We start from the raw sequence: 21,718 nt of genomic DNA, 5'->3' as shown, positions 1-21,718 counted from the left end.
GGGGGGGTTCTACAGATGCGCTGTGAACAATTAATATCTTACCTGTCAGCGCCTCAAACGCTCTGAAGCGTCACTTTAAACACGCGGCTGCCTCTGAGTGCGTGTGGAAGTGACGGCTAAACTGAACCCTCCGGCGGATGAAAGATGGCACCCAATAGACGCGCTGTGCGTACACACGCGTATACACACTCACACACACACACCAAAAGCACTTGTGCACGGATCGCCCTAAGTCCCGGTGTGCTGCACTCCCAAACAAGAACCATTTAAAGCATTGTCCTAACAACAAAGTCCGCTCTGTCTTCAGTTCTGCTGCCTCGTTCCATCAGATAAACAAAACACACACACACACACACACACACACGTGTGTGTGTGATTTAGCCAGAAACATGTGTGTTGGATCCACTTTGTCTGCTCTTCTGGTCCCGGTTTGTGTGGCGTGGCAGCCTTTGCTTTCGGACAGTTTCATAAACATGGAGACGGAAAGAAAAAACAAACAAACAAAAAAAAAAGGGAGCAGAAGATTTCCAACAAGGGAATGAAGGTTCCGACTAATACAGATCTCAGATCTGATCGAGGGGTTATTCGGGAGGTGCGCGTCCCTCCCAAAAATTGGCAAAGCTGTCGGCCGTCGTCTCAGGCGTCCGCCGTTTGATCTGCCGTCAGCTTCTCCTGATCCGAGACGTCATCGTCAGCCGGCGGCCGCGCCCGCTCGAAGAAACCACACTGAGGTGGGGGGGAGGGTCATATGAACAGGTTCATCAGATGCTAAAACTACTGATGGGAATGATGGGGTTTGTTGAATTCTGTGTGTGTGTGTGTGTGTACCTTCCACATGGCTAATGTCAGCATGGCCAGCACCAGCAGCCCCAGCAGGATGGCCAGGATGATGACCCAGAGAGGAACGGCGAACGACACATCGGGAGTCCCCCACAACACCGGGGTTCCCATCTGCAAGGCAAAGAAATCCGTAAAGTTCATCTGATGATGAGAAGTCGAACCCTGTATGTGCTGTGGATGACTCTCAGCTACTACCACACTAAATCTTAGCTGAATATCTGGAAAACCAACTAAAGTGCAGCCATGTTCATTTTGGCCAAATGACAATTAGCTGCGGTGGCCATTTTGATTCAGTTTGACTCCTTAAGCTAACAAGTTGCAGATGTTAATTACATGATGACCTTCTGACAGAAAGTATTAAAATCCGTCCACGAGGTTCATGAGATATTTTGCTAACAGACAGAACACACAAACACGGGGAAGAACACTATCGCCTCCTGCACGCTGCGGTGGGCGACGACGATGCGTTCTCATTCTCACCGAGGTGGTGTGCCGCTGCAGCGTCGGGGGCTGGACCAGATAAGGCAGCGATATGACCATGAAGGACACGGTCGAGTTGAGAATGTAGGGATCGTTCCGCCGCTTGAAGACAAAAAAACACAATTTCAATTTAAAAAAAAGGTGAAATTTGACTAATTTATCCTGACTTGAGCTGAATGGAATTGATTAAACAGGCAGAAAAGCTAAAACTGTTTGACAAAACATTTTAATTTCCCCCGCAAAACACCAACACCAGCAACGCCGCCGACCTGCAGGAAGGTGTGCGCCCACAGTCTGGATCGGATCCGGACCACAGCGCTCTGACCCCGATCCAGCCGGCCGACCTCACACCGGATCTTCAGACAGGAGACGTTGGTGCAGTTCTGCTCGGGAAGAGGACAGACGTCAAGAAACCCGCGGGATCACGGACAAGCGGTCGCTTCCTGAGTGCCAGGCTCACCAGCGTCTTGCTGCTGTAGCCCCCTGCAGCGCTGGCGGAGCGTCTGTGGCGGTGAGGAGGAAGAGGAGGCGGAGGAGGAGAAGGAGGAAGGTCGCTGCTGTTCCTCAAGAAGCCCAGCAGTTCCGGCGTGTCCTGCAGAGCTGAGATCTGACACAAACGGGGAGATATCGACACGCGTTCAGTCTGGTTTAGAATGAAACTAGTCCTCCAAGCTGAGGCTGCTTGAAGATCTACCTCCAGCAGGTAAGACAGTGATGTTCACCACCTTTCCACAGAACCCCACTTCAAAACATCTGAACTTCTGCTTTGATTTGGCAGTTTGGTGACTCAAAATAGAAAGTCTTTATTTAAAAAAACCCCTAAATTATTATTGGATATACATCACAGGATAAACATCTACAACTGATTAACATTTGAAGTCAAATGATTCAAGATGGCCGCCACAGCAAAGATAGCTTATCAAACAGAAAAATGGCCATAACTCAGCCAGTTTGACACATGCTGAGCTCGAATTGGATGTGGTGGTAGCTGAGCATTATGCCTAACACATATTTGGATAGCAACAAACTGCATTAACTGTTGTCTGTTAGCAAAATAACTCAGAAAACAAGCTTTAACTCAGTGAATTTTTACAGATACTGAGCTGAAATTTGTTGTGGTGGCGGCGGCTGAAAGTCATCCACATCTCAACGAATAATCCAAGCGCTGACAGGTCATAAGATTTTAGCATCAGAGGTTATTTTCAAGGTTTGAAAATGGCTACGACTTCATGACAATTATTAAGGTCTAAAATTCTGGCATGAAAGGCGGCGGGCTCGGCCTTTAATTTTTATTTTAACGCATTTTTAATAGAAACTTTACAGAAATTGTTTCTCAGTTCTTTAAAATGGCAGCTTGGTTTAGTTAAACACGAGTAACCAAAAACACGAGTGAGGGTTTTGGAGACAGGATGACGCAAATAAAAAAACCACCGCTCAAACATCTGAAGCTTTTTTTAAAAAAAAGATAGTTTTTGAATCTTTTTCATTAAAACACGTTGATCATCACATGCCGGCTCCAACGAGGTCTCCGCAGCACATGATGCAGCGTCGCCAGTGGCCGCCGACGGCCTCGAGGCTTTAAAGACGCAATAAATCGACACACAAGTCTCCAGCTGCGGGAGACAAAGGGCGACGTTTAGGAAGACGATCAAAGGGCGGTTTTGCGCACAGCTGCGTCTGAGGAGCTTTCATTTCCTGGTCGTACAATCACGCTTGGCGAGAAGAACAGGACGATAAGCGGCCCGAGCGGATAAATTCACGACCTCGGCTTTCAGAAAACAGAGCAGCAGAGTTTTATTGTTTCTCCTCAGGAAGTTTTAAATTTAGCAGCGGGCCAAAGGGAACAGCTTGATTTGATATCTTAATTTAAATATATTCAAGAGCCGGCGAGCTGAGGACACGTTGAGTGCTTATTCCTCCCAGATCGGCTATTTTTGGAGGCAGACTGGCAGATTGTTCCCTCGGCTCTGTGGTTAGAAGCCCTGCCGGTTTGGAAAAACAAACCACAGGCATTTCCGGTAATAAACTAATTTCACTAAAGTTGATTAATTGACTAAATAATTGACTTTGGTACCCGATCTCTATAACATCTGTTCAAAGATAGAAGACACAACGTTAGGAGAGAAACCCCTCCGCTGTAATAAAAGTAGATTACACTAATGAATTGTTTTTATTTATATAAAGTATTGTTGAGTTTTAAACCGCTGTTAATTTCGTCATATATTGCTTCCAAGGGGCCAGAGTATCTTGTCTTTTTCTAAAAGGATCTCGATCATTAATTCTCAGGTCTGAAGGCGTTCGACTGGTTTCGTGGAGGCGTGTCTACATGCACCAGTGTGTAAATGTTCACGGTACCTGGAGGCCAAGCGGGTTGAGGCTGGTGTTTGTCTGGCAGCTAATTGGGCCGTCCGTTTGAATCTCCATGGCGTACAGCAGGTTCTCGTCCTGGAAACGGGAGGGCCAGCCCACCTGAAGGTCAGCCTCTCCGATGCTGCTGGGACCAGAGTTGTGAAGCTGCAGCGGGAAAAACAAAACAAAAACAGAGGTTCAGACTCTTTCTCTGCCTTGTTAGCAGGTCTCATGTGATCGAAGCTGTAATCAGGTTATCATAACTGTGGTGCAATGAGACGGACCACCTGTGTTTTCTTAAAGATAAAAACTCACGCAGCCTTCAGTCACCTGGGAGGGAAACACAACACGAGCAAAACCTACATCATCAGCTGGCTGATCCTCCAACGTCACAACTGGGCCGACGGAGTTACGACCCTAAATCCACCATCGATTCAGAAAGAAATCTACTGTCCTTCACACAAACACGCACGCACACACACACGCGTGGTCGTAACACCGAAACAAGTCATCCAAACAGGACATGATCCTGGTGCTGCAGGGCAGAAATTCTTAAGAGCCAAAAAAATTCGGCCTCTTGTCTAACTAGAAGCAGCTGCCCGCTAGGAAAAGTACCACAAATGAAAACCATTATCAGCTGCAGGACGGGCCAGACAGCGCTGCACTCTGCTTCAGTGAAGCTGCCCGCGGTTTCAAACGAAAAGAAGTCACACACACACACCCTCACACACAGAGACTATAGTGCAAGCTGTCGCCATTCTGTCTGCAACTTTTATTCCTTCAATTTCTTCATATCAATAATTATTACTTATTTATTTATTTACATTGACAGATTAGGTACTTATTAGCACTTGATCTATTTTTGTTTTTGTTTTTTATTTTTGTTTTATGCTACATGTGGTTTTTGAGCTACCATTCTGCTACTTTTGGTGCGTTTAGCTTGCCTTTAGCTACTTTTAGCTTCTAGCTAGCGTTTACTACTTTTAGCTGGCCTTTTGTTACTTTTACCTTTTAGCTAGTCTTGCGCTAGCTTTAGCCTTTAGCTAACATTTTGCTACATTAAGTTTAAAGCTGGTGTTTTGTGACTTTTAGCTTTCAGCTAGTATTTTGATTATATTAGCTAGAATTTGGTAAATTTTAGGTTTTAGCTAGCAGTATGCTAGTTTTAGCTCCCAGCTTATATTTTGCTACATTAGGTTTTAAGCTGGTGTTTTGTGACTTTTAGCTTTCAGCTGTTTTTTTTGTCAATTTTAGCTAGAATTCTGCAACTTTAGGTTTTTGCTGCCTTTTTAATACATTTAGCTTTTAGCTACACTCTTGCTACTTTTAGCTAGTATTTTGCTATTTTTAGCTTTAAGTAGCAATTTGCTTCCTTTGGCTTTTAGCAAGCGTTAAGCTTACAGGTTTTAGCTAATGTTCTGCTCGTTTTAGCTTTAACGAGTCAGTTTCGGCTCCGTCAGCAGATTTCAGCAGCCGTTCGGCTCTCAGCGTTCAGCCTCGCTGTATTTCTCTGCTCACACCGTGTCCTCGACATCAAATACATACTTCTTACATAACCTCTGCGTCCTCCATCATGACTTTCCTCCTCACCCCCTTCTGTTTCTCCCCCCTCCCCCCGCTGCTTCCCGAGCCTCTCAGCAGTAATTACTTCGGAGCTGGAGACCTTTGATCATCCAGATCCTAATTCTTTATAGAGCCACCGGTTTTACAGAGAGTGTGTGGAAAATGTTGCCGTTTCCTTCACCGTGCTGAGTTCTCACACTCGCCTCCACACCTACTCGTTTGCTCTTTTTTCCCCTCGGTACGAAGTGATGTAATCACCCACAGTCACACCGGGGGAAGCTCTTCCTTTGCTCCCGCCCTGCTCAGTTTCATAAAGTCTGGCTGAGTGGTTTGATCTTTTGGGCTGGTCGACAAAAACACCTGTGGCAAAACAACCCAGTCGTCCATTTTTCTGTCTCTGATAAGTACCTCATAGATGTGCGTCACTTGTGGTCCAACGTCGTCCTCTTTGACAGGTTTCTCTTTCGGCTCCCAGTTTGGGAAAGGCAGCACCACCTGGGAGGGATGGGACACCCTGGGAGGAGCAGACAACGATGCAGAGTCATTTTGGATCAATAAGAGAGACCTGATGATCGCAGACTTTTTTATGCACGAAACAAAGACGGGAAGCATTTTATAGAAACTGTCTGTCGCTACAGTGGATTTAAAACAGTAGGGAAACTTGCCACAGGAAGCATAGAGGTAAGGCTCAATGACAGTGTGTCTGTTAGCAAAATATCTCATGAGCCGGTGGACAGATTTGAAGGAAATTCTCAGACAGTAAACATTCGACATACGTCTACAACTGATTAACTTTCGGAGTCAACCTGATTCAAGATGGCTGCAACAGCTGATCGACCTCAGCAAACTTAAAAATGGCTACAACGCAGTTAACTTTACAAACACTGAGCTGAAATTTCGCGCGGTAGTAGCTGAGAGTCATCCCCAACGTGATGTAATCTGAGCGCTAACAGATCCCCACAGGATCTTTGTTGGAATTGTCCACTCGGCATGCAAAGTTTATTTCTGACAGAATTTCTTCTTTATGCTTTTTTTTTGTTCTAAACAGGTCAGGTCTAAACAGAGTAAAATCTCAAGGTAATCTGACGCCAGCGGGTCAAAAAAAATGTACACGTCGCCCGTCGGAGGCGCAGCGTTCGTTTGTTGCACAGACGTGCCACTGAGCTAGTTTAGCAAAAGAGCCACACCCCGTGACGGGAAAAATAAACCATTTTACATCGATGTGACAGTTTCATCATTGGATGCCAGTGCTGCGTGCTGTGACACCACTGATCGGGGAACAATTTAATGCAAAACATCCCAAAGCCTGATGGGCATGTTTGTAGCAGGACAGCAAACACTGCAACACGTCCTCCTCCCGGTTCTCCCAGTCCCCTCCTGTGTTTATTTGTACCACTGACCACACCCAAACAACAGCATGTCAGGCTCCAAACTTTAAAGCGTGCCTGCGTGTTAGCCTGGATGTGCATTAGCAGATCCCCAGCCCGCCCCCACGTGCACACGCTTAGTTTGAAGCCATTTCTACAAAATGCGTTTTTCCATCCGTGTCACAAACACACCCTGTGAATTCAAACGTCTCAAAAGGAGAGGCGGACAGCAAGACGTGTAGACTGAAGCCAGGGGGAAAGCTGGCATGAAAAGAAAAAAAACAAGTAGAGTTGGAGATGCTGGACTCACCCACGTAAATCGAGCCGGGCGCTGGCAGTGATGGACAGATTCAAGCTGACCAGGTTGCTGTCGGAGTTATCTTTGTTGGAGCTGTGGAGAGATTCGCACACGCTTTAGCAACAACAACAACAAAAAGTATGACATAAGAAACAAACTCCTCGAGCTTCTTAAAAAGTGTCTGCGGTATAAAATGAAAAGCAGGAGAAATGCCAAAGCTTGAAATCCACCGAAAAAAGGTTGGAAAAAATTCATACATCTGTTTTCAACAGCGTGCTGCTAACTATTTTATGACTCAACCAATTATATCTAATTCAATGTCAAACGGAAGTCCGTACGCTCGAGACCAAAATGACCCAAAGCAAATAAAAAAATTGGCATCGCCATAAAAAAAAAAAAAAAGGTTAAACCCTCTGATCAGACCTGAATACAGCTGAGCAGGAAAGCAGAAGGTGATGCTGCAAAAAGCGAATATAAAACAGAACGCTTCAGGATACGTTTGCATAGTTTTGATCCTTTTTTATTTTCTTCTTAAAGATCTGCGTTAACGTTATGGTTTTTACTGGCTGCAGCTTCACAGTGTATGATCTATGGTTTATTTAGCTCACGTGTTGCACAGCAGCAAAAAACCTTCTGCTGTCATAGTTAACGGCTAAATGTCGCAGCCGCTTCGAAAGAAGCTTTGAGCGAAAAGAAAACGAACGACAGAAACTGGATTTTCTGCGAAAATGCAGTGAGAGCTGAACGACAGCTGAACTATGCCGAAGAAGCTAAAACTGAATTGTTATAGCTAAAAAAAATCAAAATACTAGCTAAAAACTAAAAAAAGCAAACAACAGCTAAAGGTCTAAAGTACTAAAACACTAGATAAAAGCTGAAAACAGCAAAAGGTCGGATAAATGTTAGATGTAGCAAGAGGCCAAACGTAGCAAAATGGTCGCTAAAAGCTAAAAGTAGCAAAGAGCTTGCTATAAGTATCAAAAGGCTAATTAAAAGCTGGTGGCTAAAATCAGCAAAAGTCTGGCTAAAAGATAAAAGTATCGACAGGCTAAGCAGATGCTGAAAGGAGCAAAAAGGCTAGTTTAAAGTAATAAAAGTTAGCAGAATAATAGGTAAAAACTAAAAGTAGCACAAGAAGACAGGCATGCTGAACTAACATTCAAAGAGAAGAAGGTTTCTGAAACAACTGAAGTGATTTTAATGTGTTTCTGTGAGGAAAATATTTAAACAAAACCCAAAAGTCACAGCACCCATCTCCTGAATGAGCTGCACGCTTTGATACATAAAAAGTATGCAGCAGTAGCTAGATTGCAAAATGGTTCTGAGAACTAAAAACTGGAAAACAACAGCGTGGATGCTGAATCAACACTGGCTCGACAAACGATAAAGACATGTTTCTGTTCTTCGTCCGACTCCCCACAGGGGGGACAGCTGCATATAATGATGTGTTACACGGAAAAGGACCGCTCCGAAGCGAACACTTTGCATTTAGTTTCTGCTCTCTGGAGCCGGCGTCGTCTGTTCTCCTCCATTTCTGTGGTTTGCAGCACCAGACCACAGACAGTGTTGGTATCAGAGCTTGTTTACACGGAGCGAGGGAGGACAAACGGCTCCGCGCGCTTTCCGTGAGACGTTTGGTGAGTTGCTGGGGGGGTGCGTCACCTGTGCATCTGCAGCTCAAAGCTGATGTCTGGTCCGGCGTCCTCCAGCCTCTGCACCGAAAACCGCAGGCCGACGGACAGCTGGGCAGGAAAATGAAAAAGACACACACAAAAAAAAAAACAGGAACAACGGAGATATGAAGAAGCGTGTAAGCCGGAGAAAATAAAAAAAAGGACGATGGCGAGAAATTGGATGCATCTGTGCACCAAAGGCAACCCCCTGTGTCATGCGTGTTTGGAAACAGACGGTAATATTCTCGTAACTGGATCCTCTCTCGTGCGTGTGTCCGTGTTTGTGTGTGTGTGTGTGTGTGTGTGTGTGTTGATAACAGTAAGTTTCTTAAATCTGACAAAAGCCAGACTACAGACACATACTTAAAAACCACAGTTCAGTTCCTCGTCTCTCCTCTGTTTAAACCCCCAGCCCCGCAGTCTAACCGAAAACACGTGCAGAGCTCAGTCCAGCGCCGGCTGCAGCGTCCGTGTGAGTATTTACATGTGATTTCTGCTGGGGAACAGGTCGAGCTCAGGGTCCAGAGAGGGAGGGAAATGACAGCATGCAGACTCGCTCGCACTAAAACTTCAAGGGGCACGTCAGCCCGGGGGGCCGGGGGGGAGAGAGAGGCCGGGGCGACGGGACTACAAAGTCTGGCTACCTTTATGGGACACATTACAGGCAACCGGAGGGGAAAAGCCAGACGGGGAAGATCTAAAGAGACAGGCACCAAATGTGCTCTTTAGAGGGAACATGTCACCTTCAGCTCCCGGTGACAAACAGGGGAGGAGGGGGAGGAGGAGGAGGAGGAGGAGGGCAACAAGTGACAGAGCAGAAGTCAGGAGCATTCAAAGCCAGCCGATTCCAGCCTTTTTACAGAGTCGCCGACATTACAGGGTTAAAATGCAGCAGCTTGGGTTTGTTTATCAGACGACAATAATTAGTGCGTTTCTCAGGGTTCCTACACGTTTCTCATGTTGAAGTTCCGGCCTCGTATTTTCAGATTTCCAGTCAACTTCTGAGTCTTTTTTTGTTGTTGTCATTTTCGATATCAGTAAATTTACTTGCACTGACTGAGCTGCACCACTACACAAACCCGGGCAGGCAGCAACAGGAGGGCGATCATGTAAGTGCCCGTGTCTGTAAGCGCCCACCGGACGGATTTTATTGAAACTCTCAGAAAGTCATCCCTAAACATACCTCTACGGCTGATTACAGCGGAGTCACCCTGATTCAAGATGGCTGCCGCAGCCAATCCACGTTTTCAAACCCAAAAATGGCAACAACTCAGTCAGTTTTACAGATTTCGAGCTGAAACTTGGTGTGGTAGTAGCTGAGAGTCATCCTTCAACAAATACTCTAACAAATCTCATGAGATCTCTTCTGAAAGGCAGGGGGTGATAAGCATTCCTTCAAGGAAGGCTAGTTTATTTAGACGTGGGAAGGGTTTTCATATCACTTACAACACATCTTGTGGGGACAAACACTTTTCTACTACTAATTGTTTTTTCCCTTAAATACGGTTCTGTTTTATGTTAATTCCTGAGGAAATGCTCTGTGCGATTTATTTTGCTGCTAAGACGAAACATCTTCTGACCAGAGATTTGCAACAAACAAATCAGACTGAAACTGCTTAAGTCTTGTCTTGTTGTTGTATTTTTTACTGATGACATTATAAATAGTATAGATGAGGTGTTCCTCGACAAAAAAACGATCCGTGTTCCCTGTTTTATTTTCTGGATGTTGGAAATCCTGGAGGTAAAAGAAAGAAAAAGCTTACATTGTGGTGACAATGTAATTGTTTCTTATAAATAGGGCAATCAAGATGAAAAATAACATGCTCATCTCAGCAAGTTTTGATTTTTATTTTAAAAAGAAAGCAAAATCCAAAAAAGCTAAAACTCTGCCGTTCCTAAACAAGGGATGATCTTAGTTTGAAACTCTGTGACTGACCGTAGCGGGCGATATGCATTCCTTCAAGAAATGCTAGGCCTTTAACTTTAACAGGTTTCCACTGAAAGGTGATGGTTGATAAATAAACCGAATGAGCAAAAAAAAAAAAAAAAATCCTAAAACAGAGATGAAAGTCAGCTGCAGAGGCAGGCTGATGGGTCGAAATCTGCTTTCCTTTAGCGATATAAGCCCGATCCTTCTGCTCAGCGAGGCGCCACAGCTGCGTCATGTGGCCAGAGCAGTGAACCCGAGTGATCAGAACCATTTAAGTCGCTCAATATAAGGAGAGGGGGGGTTGGGTGTGTGTGTGTGTGTGAAGGTATGTTCTGCATAAGCTCACGGATTCCTGAGCGTCCAACAGGGCAAGGGGAGAGTTGAATATGGGAAACATCTGGTTGTCCCCTTTCACGTGCCTCGTTATGCGACCCCCCCATACCCCCCACCTGCGCTCCCAAACTGTGAAACAGGACCACATAATTGATTTATCAGAATGGCCCGTGTCAACTGCAGAGCAAACACACCTCTCGGCCAGCCTTGACGTCCTCAAAAGAGAGCCTCACTTTTCCGCACATGCGACACGCTCTGCGGCGCGCGCACGCACAGCAGAACGCTAGGATTTCATGTCGGAAGGGACCACGCTTTACTCTACAAAGCCTCGGCTTCCTGCAAGTGTCAGGAATGCAAGCGCTAAATGTATTATTGCTGCGAGCGCGTGCACGAGTTGAGCCGGGTGTGTGTGTGTGTGGAAGGAGGGTCAAGGCGATGATCTTTGGAAATCATCAGTCAAATTAAAGCTGAAGCCAATCGAGGCCTTCTCAGTGTGAACTCGTGTTGTTTTTGTTTTCGTGCGGGGGAACTCACCTCTGTTCCTGCCACCATCGGGTTCCCGAGGTCACACACCACGATTTCAGTCTCGTTGATCGTCTTGAACTCGCAGTTTAGCTGAGAGAGAGACTGGAAGGGGGGAGAAAAATGGGAGATTGGGAAGGGAAAGAGAAGGAATAAAATGAGGACATTTGAATGAATGGGACAAATACAGTTGTTAGAGTCAGGTATTAAAACAAATATATAGACTTTTTGAACAATTATTATCTCACCTAATGTAAATAGCTCTTTGAATGACCTCAGTTTGGAGAAATAAGGATCAGTTTCCACCAAACTGATGAGCTAACAGTTCATCAAACTCAATTACTGCTGTTTTAAAACAACTTCAAGCGGTTTGTGCAAACTCCTCTTTATAAACCTTTACATTGGCACCAATCTAGTGCAAAAAATTTGGCTTTATTGTGAACAACCTCGCCACGACAATACTGAACGGTAACATCGCGATCACACGGTCGCCCACCAACGTGCAGCCTCAGTCGGAACAATGCTGGACGGGAGGAAGACAGGAGAGGAAGAGCGATGAAAGCTCCGACAGCAACGGCACAATCAATGAAACAGCTCCATTACACCCTCATTACCGCGAACACACGTGCAAACAAACACACACACGTGCACAAACTGACCCCATCCATTTCCGTAGTCACTAATGCAGCCTGTAAATCATAACAGGGGGGCTTCTGGGCTGTTGCCAGTAAAGTACATCCTGCTGATAGCCTTTCCTTAATTACGCTAAACGCATGCTATTACGACACAACAGGATGTGAAGCTGCTGTAACTGAAGCCTCAAATAACAGACTTCCTTGTTTGATGTCTGGCTGGAGTCGTGGTGAGAAAACTGCATTAGGTTTATGTCAGAGCATTCACCCGTTATTGGCTTTTAAGACGAAAATGTTAACGATGAATTTAGAGCCTTTAATTTCTGAGTGCTGACCTCCACCCTGCGCTCCACTCCGATGTAATCCGCCTCCGGTGGTATCAGCGTGTGCAGCTCCGCCTCGTAGGCTCCCTCTCCATTGTTCGCAGCAGTGATGGTCAGCGTGACCAGGTTGTCATCTCCGATCACCAACTCGGCGCGATCCCTGCGAGGCAACAGCATGCGAATGAAAACCACATTTTTTTTAGTCACAAAAAAAAAGACCTTTTGCTGCAAGTACACAAAAGAAATTGATGTCTTTTGCAAATTCTATTTTTAAGACTTGACTTCATGTGCAATCATCTGCGAGGAATTCAACTCCTCGACGCATGTGTGTGTGTGTGTGTGTGTGTGTTAGTCAGCGCACGGTGAGAAGGGTGTTTACATAAAGCTGCCATGGAGATGTTGAACAGCTGGATATGCGATCACTTACTCGTGCGCACGCAAAAAGCTCACTAACACATGTTAAAGCCGACTCTAATGTGAGCAAGTTCAATGTAAACTTCGCTCATCGTTTGAGCAACAGCAGACATACTTTCCCCCTTTTGTTTTAGTTCAGGTTTATCTGCGTTTGGCCCTCGGGGCCGCTGAGCGATTACAAGTGGGAGTCTTACATGCTGGCAGAGAGCTGGAGGTCGGGGACACAAATGTTGTCATCGCCGCAGTCCACGAGGATGTAAGCCTGAGAGGAAGAGGGGCACACAGAGAGGGATTGTTAGAGGGGGGGGGAGAGTTCAAGAAACGACGAGGGCAAAAAATAGAAAAAAAAAAACACATCTGGGGCAATCAAGAAAACCAGACGCCTGCTAAGAATAGAAACGTTTCTTACGTCACCTGTACGTGTTTCTAAATGTGCATCCTGTCCAAAAGTCCAAAATTCAAAAGGTCGTTGTAACAAATAAAGCAAACAAATCATCTGGAAGTGACATCTTTAACAAAAGCAACTGGCCCCGGTTTGATCTGTAAGTGCCTGAACATGCTTCAGAAAGGAAATCCAAAAATGATAAAGTGCTGCGCACCAAACTTCAGCTCCGGAGAATTTACAACATCTTCATTTAAACCCATTCGACAAGTGGAAAAGCAATCAGAAGGCAGCATGTTTTTCCATCACATGTTTCACAAACCCAATAAATAAAGAGTAAAATTGGTGTCCACAGCTGGGGTTTGTTGTGCTGCCAGACAGCTATTTTTTTCCCTAATCTTTCTGATTATTACCTTCGTTCATCAAACTGCTTTAATTAAAGCTCGTGATTTAGGGTCTTATCGTGGTGAAATTCTTGATATTAACTGCTTATGTCAGCATAGACCAGAGATTCCTCTCTGGTGTACGGTTTATAATGATCTAAAAGACAGTGTGTGAAATCCACCTGCTCTTGAAGGAAGGTGCTGCTGTACTGGTTGAGAACAGGTGGGAGAGGTTGGTCATGCGAAGGTGGAGCCAGGCTGTAGTTCAGAGCCAGTGAGATGGGGGTCAGTTTGTCCCTGAACTCATCCTCCTCCTGCAGGAGCAGACAGAAGTGTGACACGAGTCGACGTTGTGTTCGTACAGTAAGTGCAGCCGATTCCTCCTGAAGCGTCACAGCTCGGTGAGCAGAGCCTGTAGGAGTGCGTGGGGTGCGAGTCGCTCACCCTCAGATAAATCACGTAGCTCAGACATGAATGTGGGCGGCTGTGACCGAGCCGGAGGAGCCCGGTGCGCTGAGGCTGCTGGGTGTCCAGGAAGAGAACCCTCTTCACTCCGCCCCTGGTGCCTTTCAGCCAATCCAGCTGCAGCTCCGCTCTCAGATCTGGACGGAGGATGGCAACAAAGAAGATCAGACGATCAGACTTAGTTCCTAAACCCAATTCTGATCCGATAAATGTTCAGCGAAGAGCTCGGTGTAGGTGTTAACCCTGTAGAGAATCGTCAGACAGCGAGAAATGATCCACCTTTCTTTGTGTTATGTGCTTTTTAAACATCTCCCTGCTTTGTTTTTCCATCTGAATGTCGTTATGGAGCAGTAATTTGTCTGCAGGAAATACTATCGAGACGTCCACTGGATGTGGCGCAGGCTCTTTATCACGCTGACACGCTTCCTCCTTCTGCCTCCCTCATTCAGAAACAGCACCGCTGTGCAGAAATGCTTACCTACAGAGCTGGGGATCCCCACACCGCTCACGGCTGCACACACGTCCACTTTGAGGCTACGGGAACAAAAAAGAAAAATGCTCTCAATTAATTTGCGGCATCTTGTTCTTATTCGGACATGTCACAAGCATGGACTGAATACTCCATGAAATTCAGGTTCTTTTCAAATTAATGACAATAATTAAAGGCCTAGCATTTCTTGACGGAATGCATATCGCCCGCCGCCTTTCCCGCCAGAATTTAAAACAGAGATCATCTCATGTTGCAGCACTGCTATGTGATAATGTGAGATTCGTCACCTCTCAACGTACATGTTGAAGATGACTCTCAGCTACTACCACACTAAAATCAGCTCAATATCTGTAGTGTGGACGGAGTTAGAGCCATTTTTTCTGCGTTGGCCAAGGATGATTAGCTGTGGTGGCCAACTCGAACTGGGTTGACTCCAAAAGTTAATCCAATGTAGATGTATACCCGATGATTACTCTCTGAGAGTTTAATTAAAATCCACCCAAAGGTTCATGAGGTGTTTTGCTGACGCTGCAGAGCTTTTCTTCCGACTTTGGGCGATAAAGAGAAACAAAAATTGAACATTACGTCGACTGTTCAGATATTCTGATGCAGAGTTCTGTGGTCAGGTTATGAACAATTAATATCTTGTTTTTAAGTAACTGTATCCCTTCCATTCCAGTGAATTTCATGCTTTTATTTATTTCAGATGTCAAATGCTAGCTCATTGACAAAAAAATAAATAAAATAAAAAAAGAAATATACCATGCCACTTAACTAAATAAACTGCCTCTAAACGGGACATTTCTTCCTTCCTGCACTCCGGGGAGCAACAGGAATTAGTGGAGGCCCCTCTATTAGACACACAGATATGGGAGACTGGGAAACCTTTCTGCCTTTTCCGCCACTCGTGTGTTTATTACCCTGTGTTTTTATTTGTCTTATCGTGTTTTTTAATCAACAACAGGAAGGTGACCCTCACATGGAGGTCCGGACAGGTTTCGAACGTATGAATCTGGGGGAACCTGACGGATGTAACGCTCCTGCTTTTACGTTAAAGGCTTTACAAGGTAAAAAGACTTCGTGTCGTTACGGCTCGACGTGTCTCACTTCACAAAAAAACCTGCGCGCTGATGTGTTTCAGATTCGGGAAGGTGTGAACAGCCACGCCGCAGATGTGATAGGTGCTTGTGTGTTTGTTCATAATTAGGATTCCCGTTAGAGAGCATCGTAATATTGACGATTAGTTTGCTTTTGTTAAGAACGTGTGTGGCGCAGATGTGGGTTAATAACTCTGTGTGTGTGTGTGTGATAAAATCCAAGTTTCTGTTTTTAAAAATGGATACCATACGTTTGGACCTCTCCAAGGTGGGTTTGGAGTTTGTTTTATATGTGCCGCATGTATGCAAGTGTAAGTTTGGGGAGTGTGAGACGTTAATGAGGGCTTTGTGTCACCCTTAAGTGTACGTTACACAGAACTGACCCCCAGGTCAGTCATTACTGTGTGTAGTTTTCCCCAAAATGCATCTGTGCTCCAACATCCTACACGCTGACATCCCTCGCAGCACACAGACTTTATGGTAAATTTCTTCAGTAACAAGGGTCTGCTTCAAAACAAAACCCAACGCAGACACAAACATGCTCCGTTATAAGATCTGACCAGAGAGCAGTTTTTGTCTCACACAAGAAGGCATTGTGGTCGGATTATTCAAAAAGTTATGGATGGATTTAGATAAAACAGTTTTTTTTAGAGGCTGAGTATGCTTCGACTTAGAAGAAACCAGAAACCAGATTTTGATCTGAATTTAATTTAACTTTTAATTCAGTTTTAGAAAACAGGTACGATATACAGTCCTGGAGTTCTCCTGCTTGTATTGTGACTCCCTTGTTTTTATTTTATTTTATTTTTTTAAATTTTATTAGTTCCAGTGTTTTCATACGCATTCATTTGGCATTTATTTGCACATTCGAAACCTGAGGTTGGACAAAATGCTACACAAAACAATTCCTTTTCCAGTATAACTGGCCCTAATTTACTTAAATACCAATTATCTTTTTTCCCTGTGCACCAGCCCACCTCTGTCCTTCTATTTAGCTCCAGGTGTGTGTGTGTGTGTGTGTGTGTGTGTGTGTGTGTGTGTGTGTGTGTGCGTGCGTTAAACTATTACTACACAAGCAAAATCACAAAACCAAGCATGAAGTTCTCTGAAAAAAGAAGGTTCTTTGAACCTGAACGACGTGATTTGAACATAATTGGTCTTTTTTCTAGATAGCTGATGACGTTGAGGTTTTTATATTAGTTTTTTGTATCCTAAAATATTCCTGTTCAGTAATATTTTTATTGTATTTAGAGTTTTGTTGTTTCCTTGTTTTATCTCAGCGCATTAATCTTCTCCCCTCTCCTTCCCTCCAGCTCCTGTTTTCTGTTTACTCATTGTCAGATCCTCCGTTTACCTCCATATATGTCTCCTTTTGCCAGATCTTGTTGTTTTCAATCTTACGTTCAACGCCATTTTGGATTCTCTGGTTTAATTTCCTGAAGTCCTCCTTCACCGTTATTTTGCTTTTTGTGTGTCTGCATTTGACTTTTCTACAACAAACCAACAAATCTAACAGTGAAGGAAGCAAGAAAATGATCAAATTACACTGGATTGTATTTATGTTGGTTTAAACTCAATTTGAATCAATAAGTCACAAGTAACATAAGCTAAAAGGAAAACTCTTGCTAACTCACTAGCAGATAAATCAACCACTCATTCAACTCCAAAATGGGACTAGATGCCTTTAACATGATGTGTAATGAATGAATGAATGAATGGATGCTTTATTCACCCCCTGAGGGAAATTCTTTTGTTACTACAAAGCTACAATAAATACTTTTTCTCTGGAATTAGACCTCTATGTGAGTCAAATGCATTAAAAATGAATTGAAACGTTATACAGTCATTAAAAAAAAACATTTTAAAGCAGAAATAATTCACACAAGCCATTTAGGTACTCAGTAAGTAAGAATACATTTGATTGATGGCTACAATTTCTGTTTTCCAAGGACAAATAAACATAACCTGAGAGGAAAAAGGTTATTTTTTTCTCTTTAACTGTGAAATAGAGGGACTATTTTTCAACCAGAGGGTGAAAAGATTCTTTGAAGTCAGCTGAAATACATTCAGCAGAACAGTCAGTGCTGTTTAATGACCTTTAGGGTGAACAGCTGTTGGGTAATGATTGTATTCATCAGGAAATCAGAAACTTTAACATGTGACATTGATGTACAAGACCAATATGATGCCCCAAACCATCACCTCTTTAAAAAGAAAAGCCGGTGACATCCTTTAATTCCTCTCTTCTTTATGAGCTCGACCCAAATCTCTGAATCCACGCAGACCTAAGCTTTACGGCTGTTTATTTAAGCAAGCAAAGTTTTGTTCTGGCAAAAATTCACACAGTTTTAGTGCTTTGCGCTGATCGGAACTGGGTTTGGCCGGCGGCCGGCCAAGCCCACGACTCCCATCCAAGAAGTCCTGCAGCAGTTCCAGTCCCAGTGAGTTACGTAGGACCGACAGCAGACTGGTTCCCCTCAACCTAAAACTCACGCCAGGAGCTCGTTCAAAGCCAGTCTGCCACCCACACAAGCAGTGATATAAGTAAAACTAAATGCTGCGGTTTCAGATTAATTGCAGAGGCCCATAAATCTGAATTTCCAGGTTATATGAGCCCTCAACAGACTGCTACATTACTGCACTGGAGATTCAGACAAACAGACAGGCTGATGGCAGACGTCTCGAGAACAGGGGTGAAATATTTGTCACATCTGTCAGTGGGAGCGTGATTTGTGAAAGTGTATGCTTTACGCTCTGTACCGTTTCAGGACGCAGTGCAAGCACGGCAATTTCTGTTACGGATCTGTGGAGCAGTGGGCCTCATTAGTTTCATGTTAAAGACCCTGATCCCTTTAGCTTTAATTCACCTGCACACACACACACACATGCACGGCCACAGGCTTCTGTAGAATAATATTCCAACCATATAAGTAAGAGTTTTAACGGCGGGGAAAGTGATTAAAGACAGTCCACAATGTCACTTCTCATTTTTTTAAGCGTTCTGGGGCAGAAAAAAAGGAGCAGCCAGGAGGGAGGTACTGAGGAGTGCCTCTAAAAAGACACGGGGTTAAAGTGGGAATCCAGTCCTTCAATTTAAAATAATCAGCATCTAAAGTCAGATGCTCCTACGCGTCTTCTCTAACATGATCATCAAGCCAATGAAGCTGGCCATTCGGATTAACAAAACAAACAGCAACACATCAGTAAAGGGAATCACTTGAACCCTTCACTGCTGTTTTCATTAGTATCAAAAGGAGGTCGAGATTAAACTCTTTTTGCCAAGAAAGACGTAGCCAGCAGTAATACCTGATGTTTAATCGTATATAAACTATCGCCTGTAGGAAGAGTAGGCTCTAACAAAAGCAGGCTTGGCAGAAAACTGAGTCTGCAGATCAATAGAGTCAACCTGACGGGTTTTTAAAATCCAACCTCAGTTAAAAGAACTGAAAACACTTTTTTTTCTCCCCCTTCAGTCATTTCTAGTGGAGCTACTTGGTCTCTAGTAACCTCTTCAGGAACTTCCAATACTGACCGTCTTCGTAACTCAAACAGGATGGCAGAAAAAAATGTTTTTTGTTTTTTCTCACAAAAGCGATCCCACGAACATTGTGGGAATCCAGCTTCACCACAAGGGAAGCGACGGGCGGCATTGAAACACCAACAGAATGTTAACATTCTGTCGGCGCGCTGTGTAAATAAAATAAATGAACATAAATATCAGCGTAAGATCAACCCCCCCTCCCCCCTCCCGTCTAAAAAACAAACTGATTGAGAATGTCGAATGTCATGACCTCCCTTAAGGGAGACAAGCCAGACAAAAAAGTTGACCAAATAATTTATTCCAACCTCTCTCTGCTCGGCCCCAAAGTATTTTTCCCACCTGTGTTGGGGTAATTTGTGCCCCATATTCACACTCCAAAACCACTAATTGAACTGACTTCTTAACTACACAACGCAAACCTCTGATCTGTGCTTTAATTTGAGTTTAATAAATAATTTAGTCAACTTTTAGATAGTTTGTCCCTTTTGTTGTGGCCATTTTAGCCAGGTCATGCCTGTGGTGGCTCGTTGGGGACTGCATAAATGATCACCCTTAATTTAAGGTGATAAAACAGAGAGACAGATGACGTTTTTACCAGGTGAACAGCTTATCTGTGTGAGGTTGGAAACACTGTCGATCATCGGGGTTCAGGATTTTGGGAGTCAGAGTCATGGTAGCTTCCACGGACACAACAGCTCGAGCCCTGCACGCACACACACACACACACACACACACACACACACACGTACAAAAGCAAAGTCATAAAACAATAAAATCTGATTTGTGATAACGTTTGCCTTGTAGGAGAGCCGTACCTGTAGACTGAGACCTCGCCCGTGCCAAACGCCCCGACGATCAGATCTGCACAGAGAGACGGGGAGAGCAGCGAGAAAAGGGGAATCAGCGAGCTTCAAAGAATGCAACAGATGGGACTGATTTCAAGGTCTCCAGCAATCTTCATCAAACAGACATCGCGCATGTAATAAACACACATAAACACACACACTCGCACTGTAATGTAAAGCACAAAGATATCATCAGGCTTTTCCTTTTCATACAGCTTTAAACTACATTTTCTAACTTCACACACAATAATCATGCATTTGCATCTCTTTTTATGCGTGAATATATATATATATATATATATATGTGACAGGGGCTCCATGTTGCATTCCAGGGCCATTAGAAAGTTCACATTGCGCCAATCACTGCTCACTAAACACCATCATTTCCCAACAGCCTGCGAGAACGCTAAATTGTAAGCAGCGCCAGATCTCATCTATATGTGATTTTTATTTGTTTTCATGGGGTTCGTGATGAACACACGCTTTTAATTGGCTCCAAAAGTTTAAAATAGAGAGGGTATTTAATGGCTGTGGTCAGGGGACACATACCAAAGAAAGCCAAACACACACACACGCGCGCGCGCGCACACACAAAGAAGTACACATTCACACAAGCGCTGATTGAAACAATGTGAAACTGAAAGAAAAGAGGCACTTAATGGATACAGGCCACCACTGCCAGATGCAGCAGGAAGTTAAGCTGTGTGATCCTGAGAGAGACACCATAACCTCAGAAAAAGTTAGCTGTGGTTCAACCTACTGACTGCTTTCAATAATAATTATTTATCATAGAGAAAATTAGCGCAATCTACAATTTCCCTGTGATTTGATCATCTGAATTTATTCAACATAAGCTTGAAATGAGACGCTAACCGTCTGAAGGAGGGTGGAAGCAAGTGAAAGTGTAAGCTTGTAGACTTTGCTTGTCTTTTCATGTCTCTCTTCTGCCGTGCATTTAAAAAAAAAAGAGACTAATTGAATCTAAGAGAGGCACATCTGTTTCTGCCTTTGGCTGCAGTCACTGTGTCCCCCTGAAACCACAACATTAAAACATTTAGGCCCTGTCCCTTTTTCTCTGGGGTGAACGGCGCTCCTCTGCAAGTGTGTTGTTCAGTCCGCGCGTTTCAGTCCCGTCATGAAAAGGAACCTTAAAATGTGTGTGTTTGGGAGAAAGAGAAGGAAAGAAAGTAGAGGAAGAGGGAGGTGGGAAGGACAGAAAGAAAATAAGGGTAAAGGATTGTGAGCGCCGCCTCAAAACCACAATCTGCGAAAGTAATCAGAGGCAAGGTGTGTTTTTAGGCTGAGAAGGATCACTGAATTCCTCCGTCCATCCCACTGTTGTAACTCCCCTCCCGCCACAAATATGTCAGTTTGACCGATGTCTTTGCAGCCTAATCTAATGCCTATGTTTGCTCACTTAATGCTGCATGACACACGGCCGCTCCGAGCAGCAGGGCACCTCTGGGGGGTTAAGTGTGTGTGAGAGTGTAAGTGGCTGCATCAGGGGTTAAATCAAATAACGTCTCAATTTCCCGTTTGTGTAAATCCCATTTCAGTGGACTCAGGGAAATCAGCCCACCAACTGTTGAGCTGAGGTGTCCAAAAAGAAACCGAAGCTTATCTGAACAGCGCTGCGACACCTTCGTGGCACTGATAGCTGGCGGTGTGCGTCCTGACGTTGTGTCGAGACAACACAACGTCCATCCGGAGTTTAGACGGAGTGTCAAGCTGTCACTGGCTGTCTGCTGCAACTGCCTGTTCGGCTGCTTGATGAGGAAAGGTCAAAGGTGA

At 44.4% G+C, this 21,718-nt stretch overlaps 1 protein-coding gene and 1 long non-coding RNA gene across 2 annotated transcripts in view; one reads left to right on the top strand and one right to left on the bottom strand.

Annotated features, from left to right (window-relative positions):
• Positions 1-6: 6 nt before the first annotated feature.
• The window catches only part of itga8 (integrin, alpha 8), a 43,611-nt gene continuing 21,899 nt past the window's right edge, over positions 7-21,718 (bottom strand). The window contains exons 14-30 of the mRNA XM_017426570.3: positions 19,898-19,943; positions 19,678-19,785; positions 14,433-14,488; positions 13,934-14,091; positions 13,672-13,803; positions 12,919-12,986; positions 12,323-12,470; positions 11,368-11,460; positions 8,560-8,639; positions 6,910-6,990; positions 5,641-5,746; positions 3,676-3,834; positions 1,781-1,927; positions 1,590-1,703; positions 1,321-1,422; positions 829-951; positions 7-726 (exon numbers count right to left, since the gene is read on the bottom strand). Coding sequence (XP_017282059.2) covers positions 637-726; positions 829-951; positions 1,321-1,422; positions 1,590-1,703; positions 1,781-1,927; positions 3,676-3,834; positions 5,641-5,746; positions 6,910-6,990; positions 8,560-8,639; positions 11,368-11,460; positions 12,323-12,470; positions 12,919-12,986; positions 13,672-13,803; positions 13,934-14,091; positions 14,433-14,488; positions 19,678-19,785; positions 19,898-19,943 — 1,811 coding nt within the window. The 3' untranslated portion in view covers positions 7-636. The remainder of the gene's footprint in view (positions 727-828; positions 952-1,320; positions 1,423-1,589; positions 1,704-1,780; positions 1,928-3,675; positions 3,835-5,640; positions 5,747-6,909; positions 6,991-8,559; positions 8,640-11,367; positions 11,461-12,322; positions 12,471-12,918; positions 12,987-13,671; positions 13,804-13,933; positions 14,092-14,432; positions 14,489-19,677; positions 19,786-19,897; positions 19,944-21,718) is intronic.
• Positions 8,635-15,480, top strand: LOC119617805. The gene is made up of 3 exons (XR_005234212.1): positions 8,635-8,806; positions 8,983-9,042; positions 15,409-15,480. It is a non-coding gene; the product is annotated as an uncharacterized LOC119617805 (long non-coding RNA).

This window comes from Kryptolebias marmoratus, linkage group LG16 (genome assembly GCF_001649575.2).
Source record: "Kryptolebias marmoratus isolate JLee-2015 linkage group LG16, ASM164957v2, whole genome shotgun sequence".
Taxonomy (NCBI): Eukaryota; Metazoa; Chordata; class Actinopteri; order Cyprinodontiformes; family Rivulidae; genus Kryptolebias; species Kryptolebias marmoratus.
This window is presented reverse-complemented; position numbering and strand designations above follow the sequence as displayed.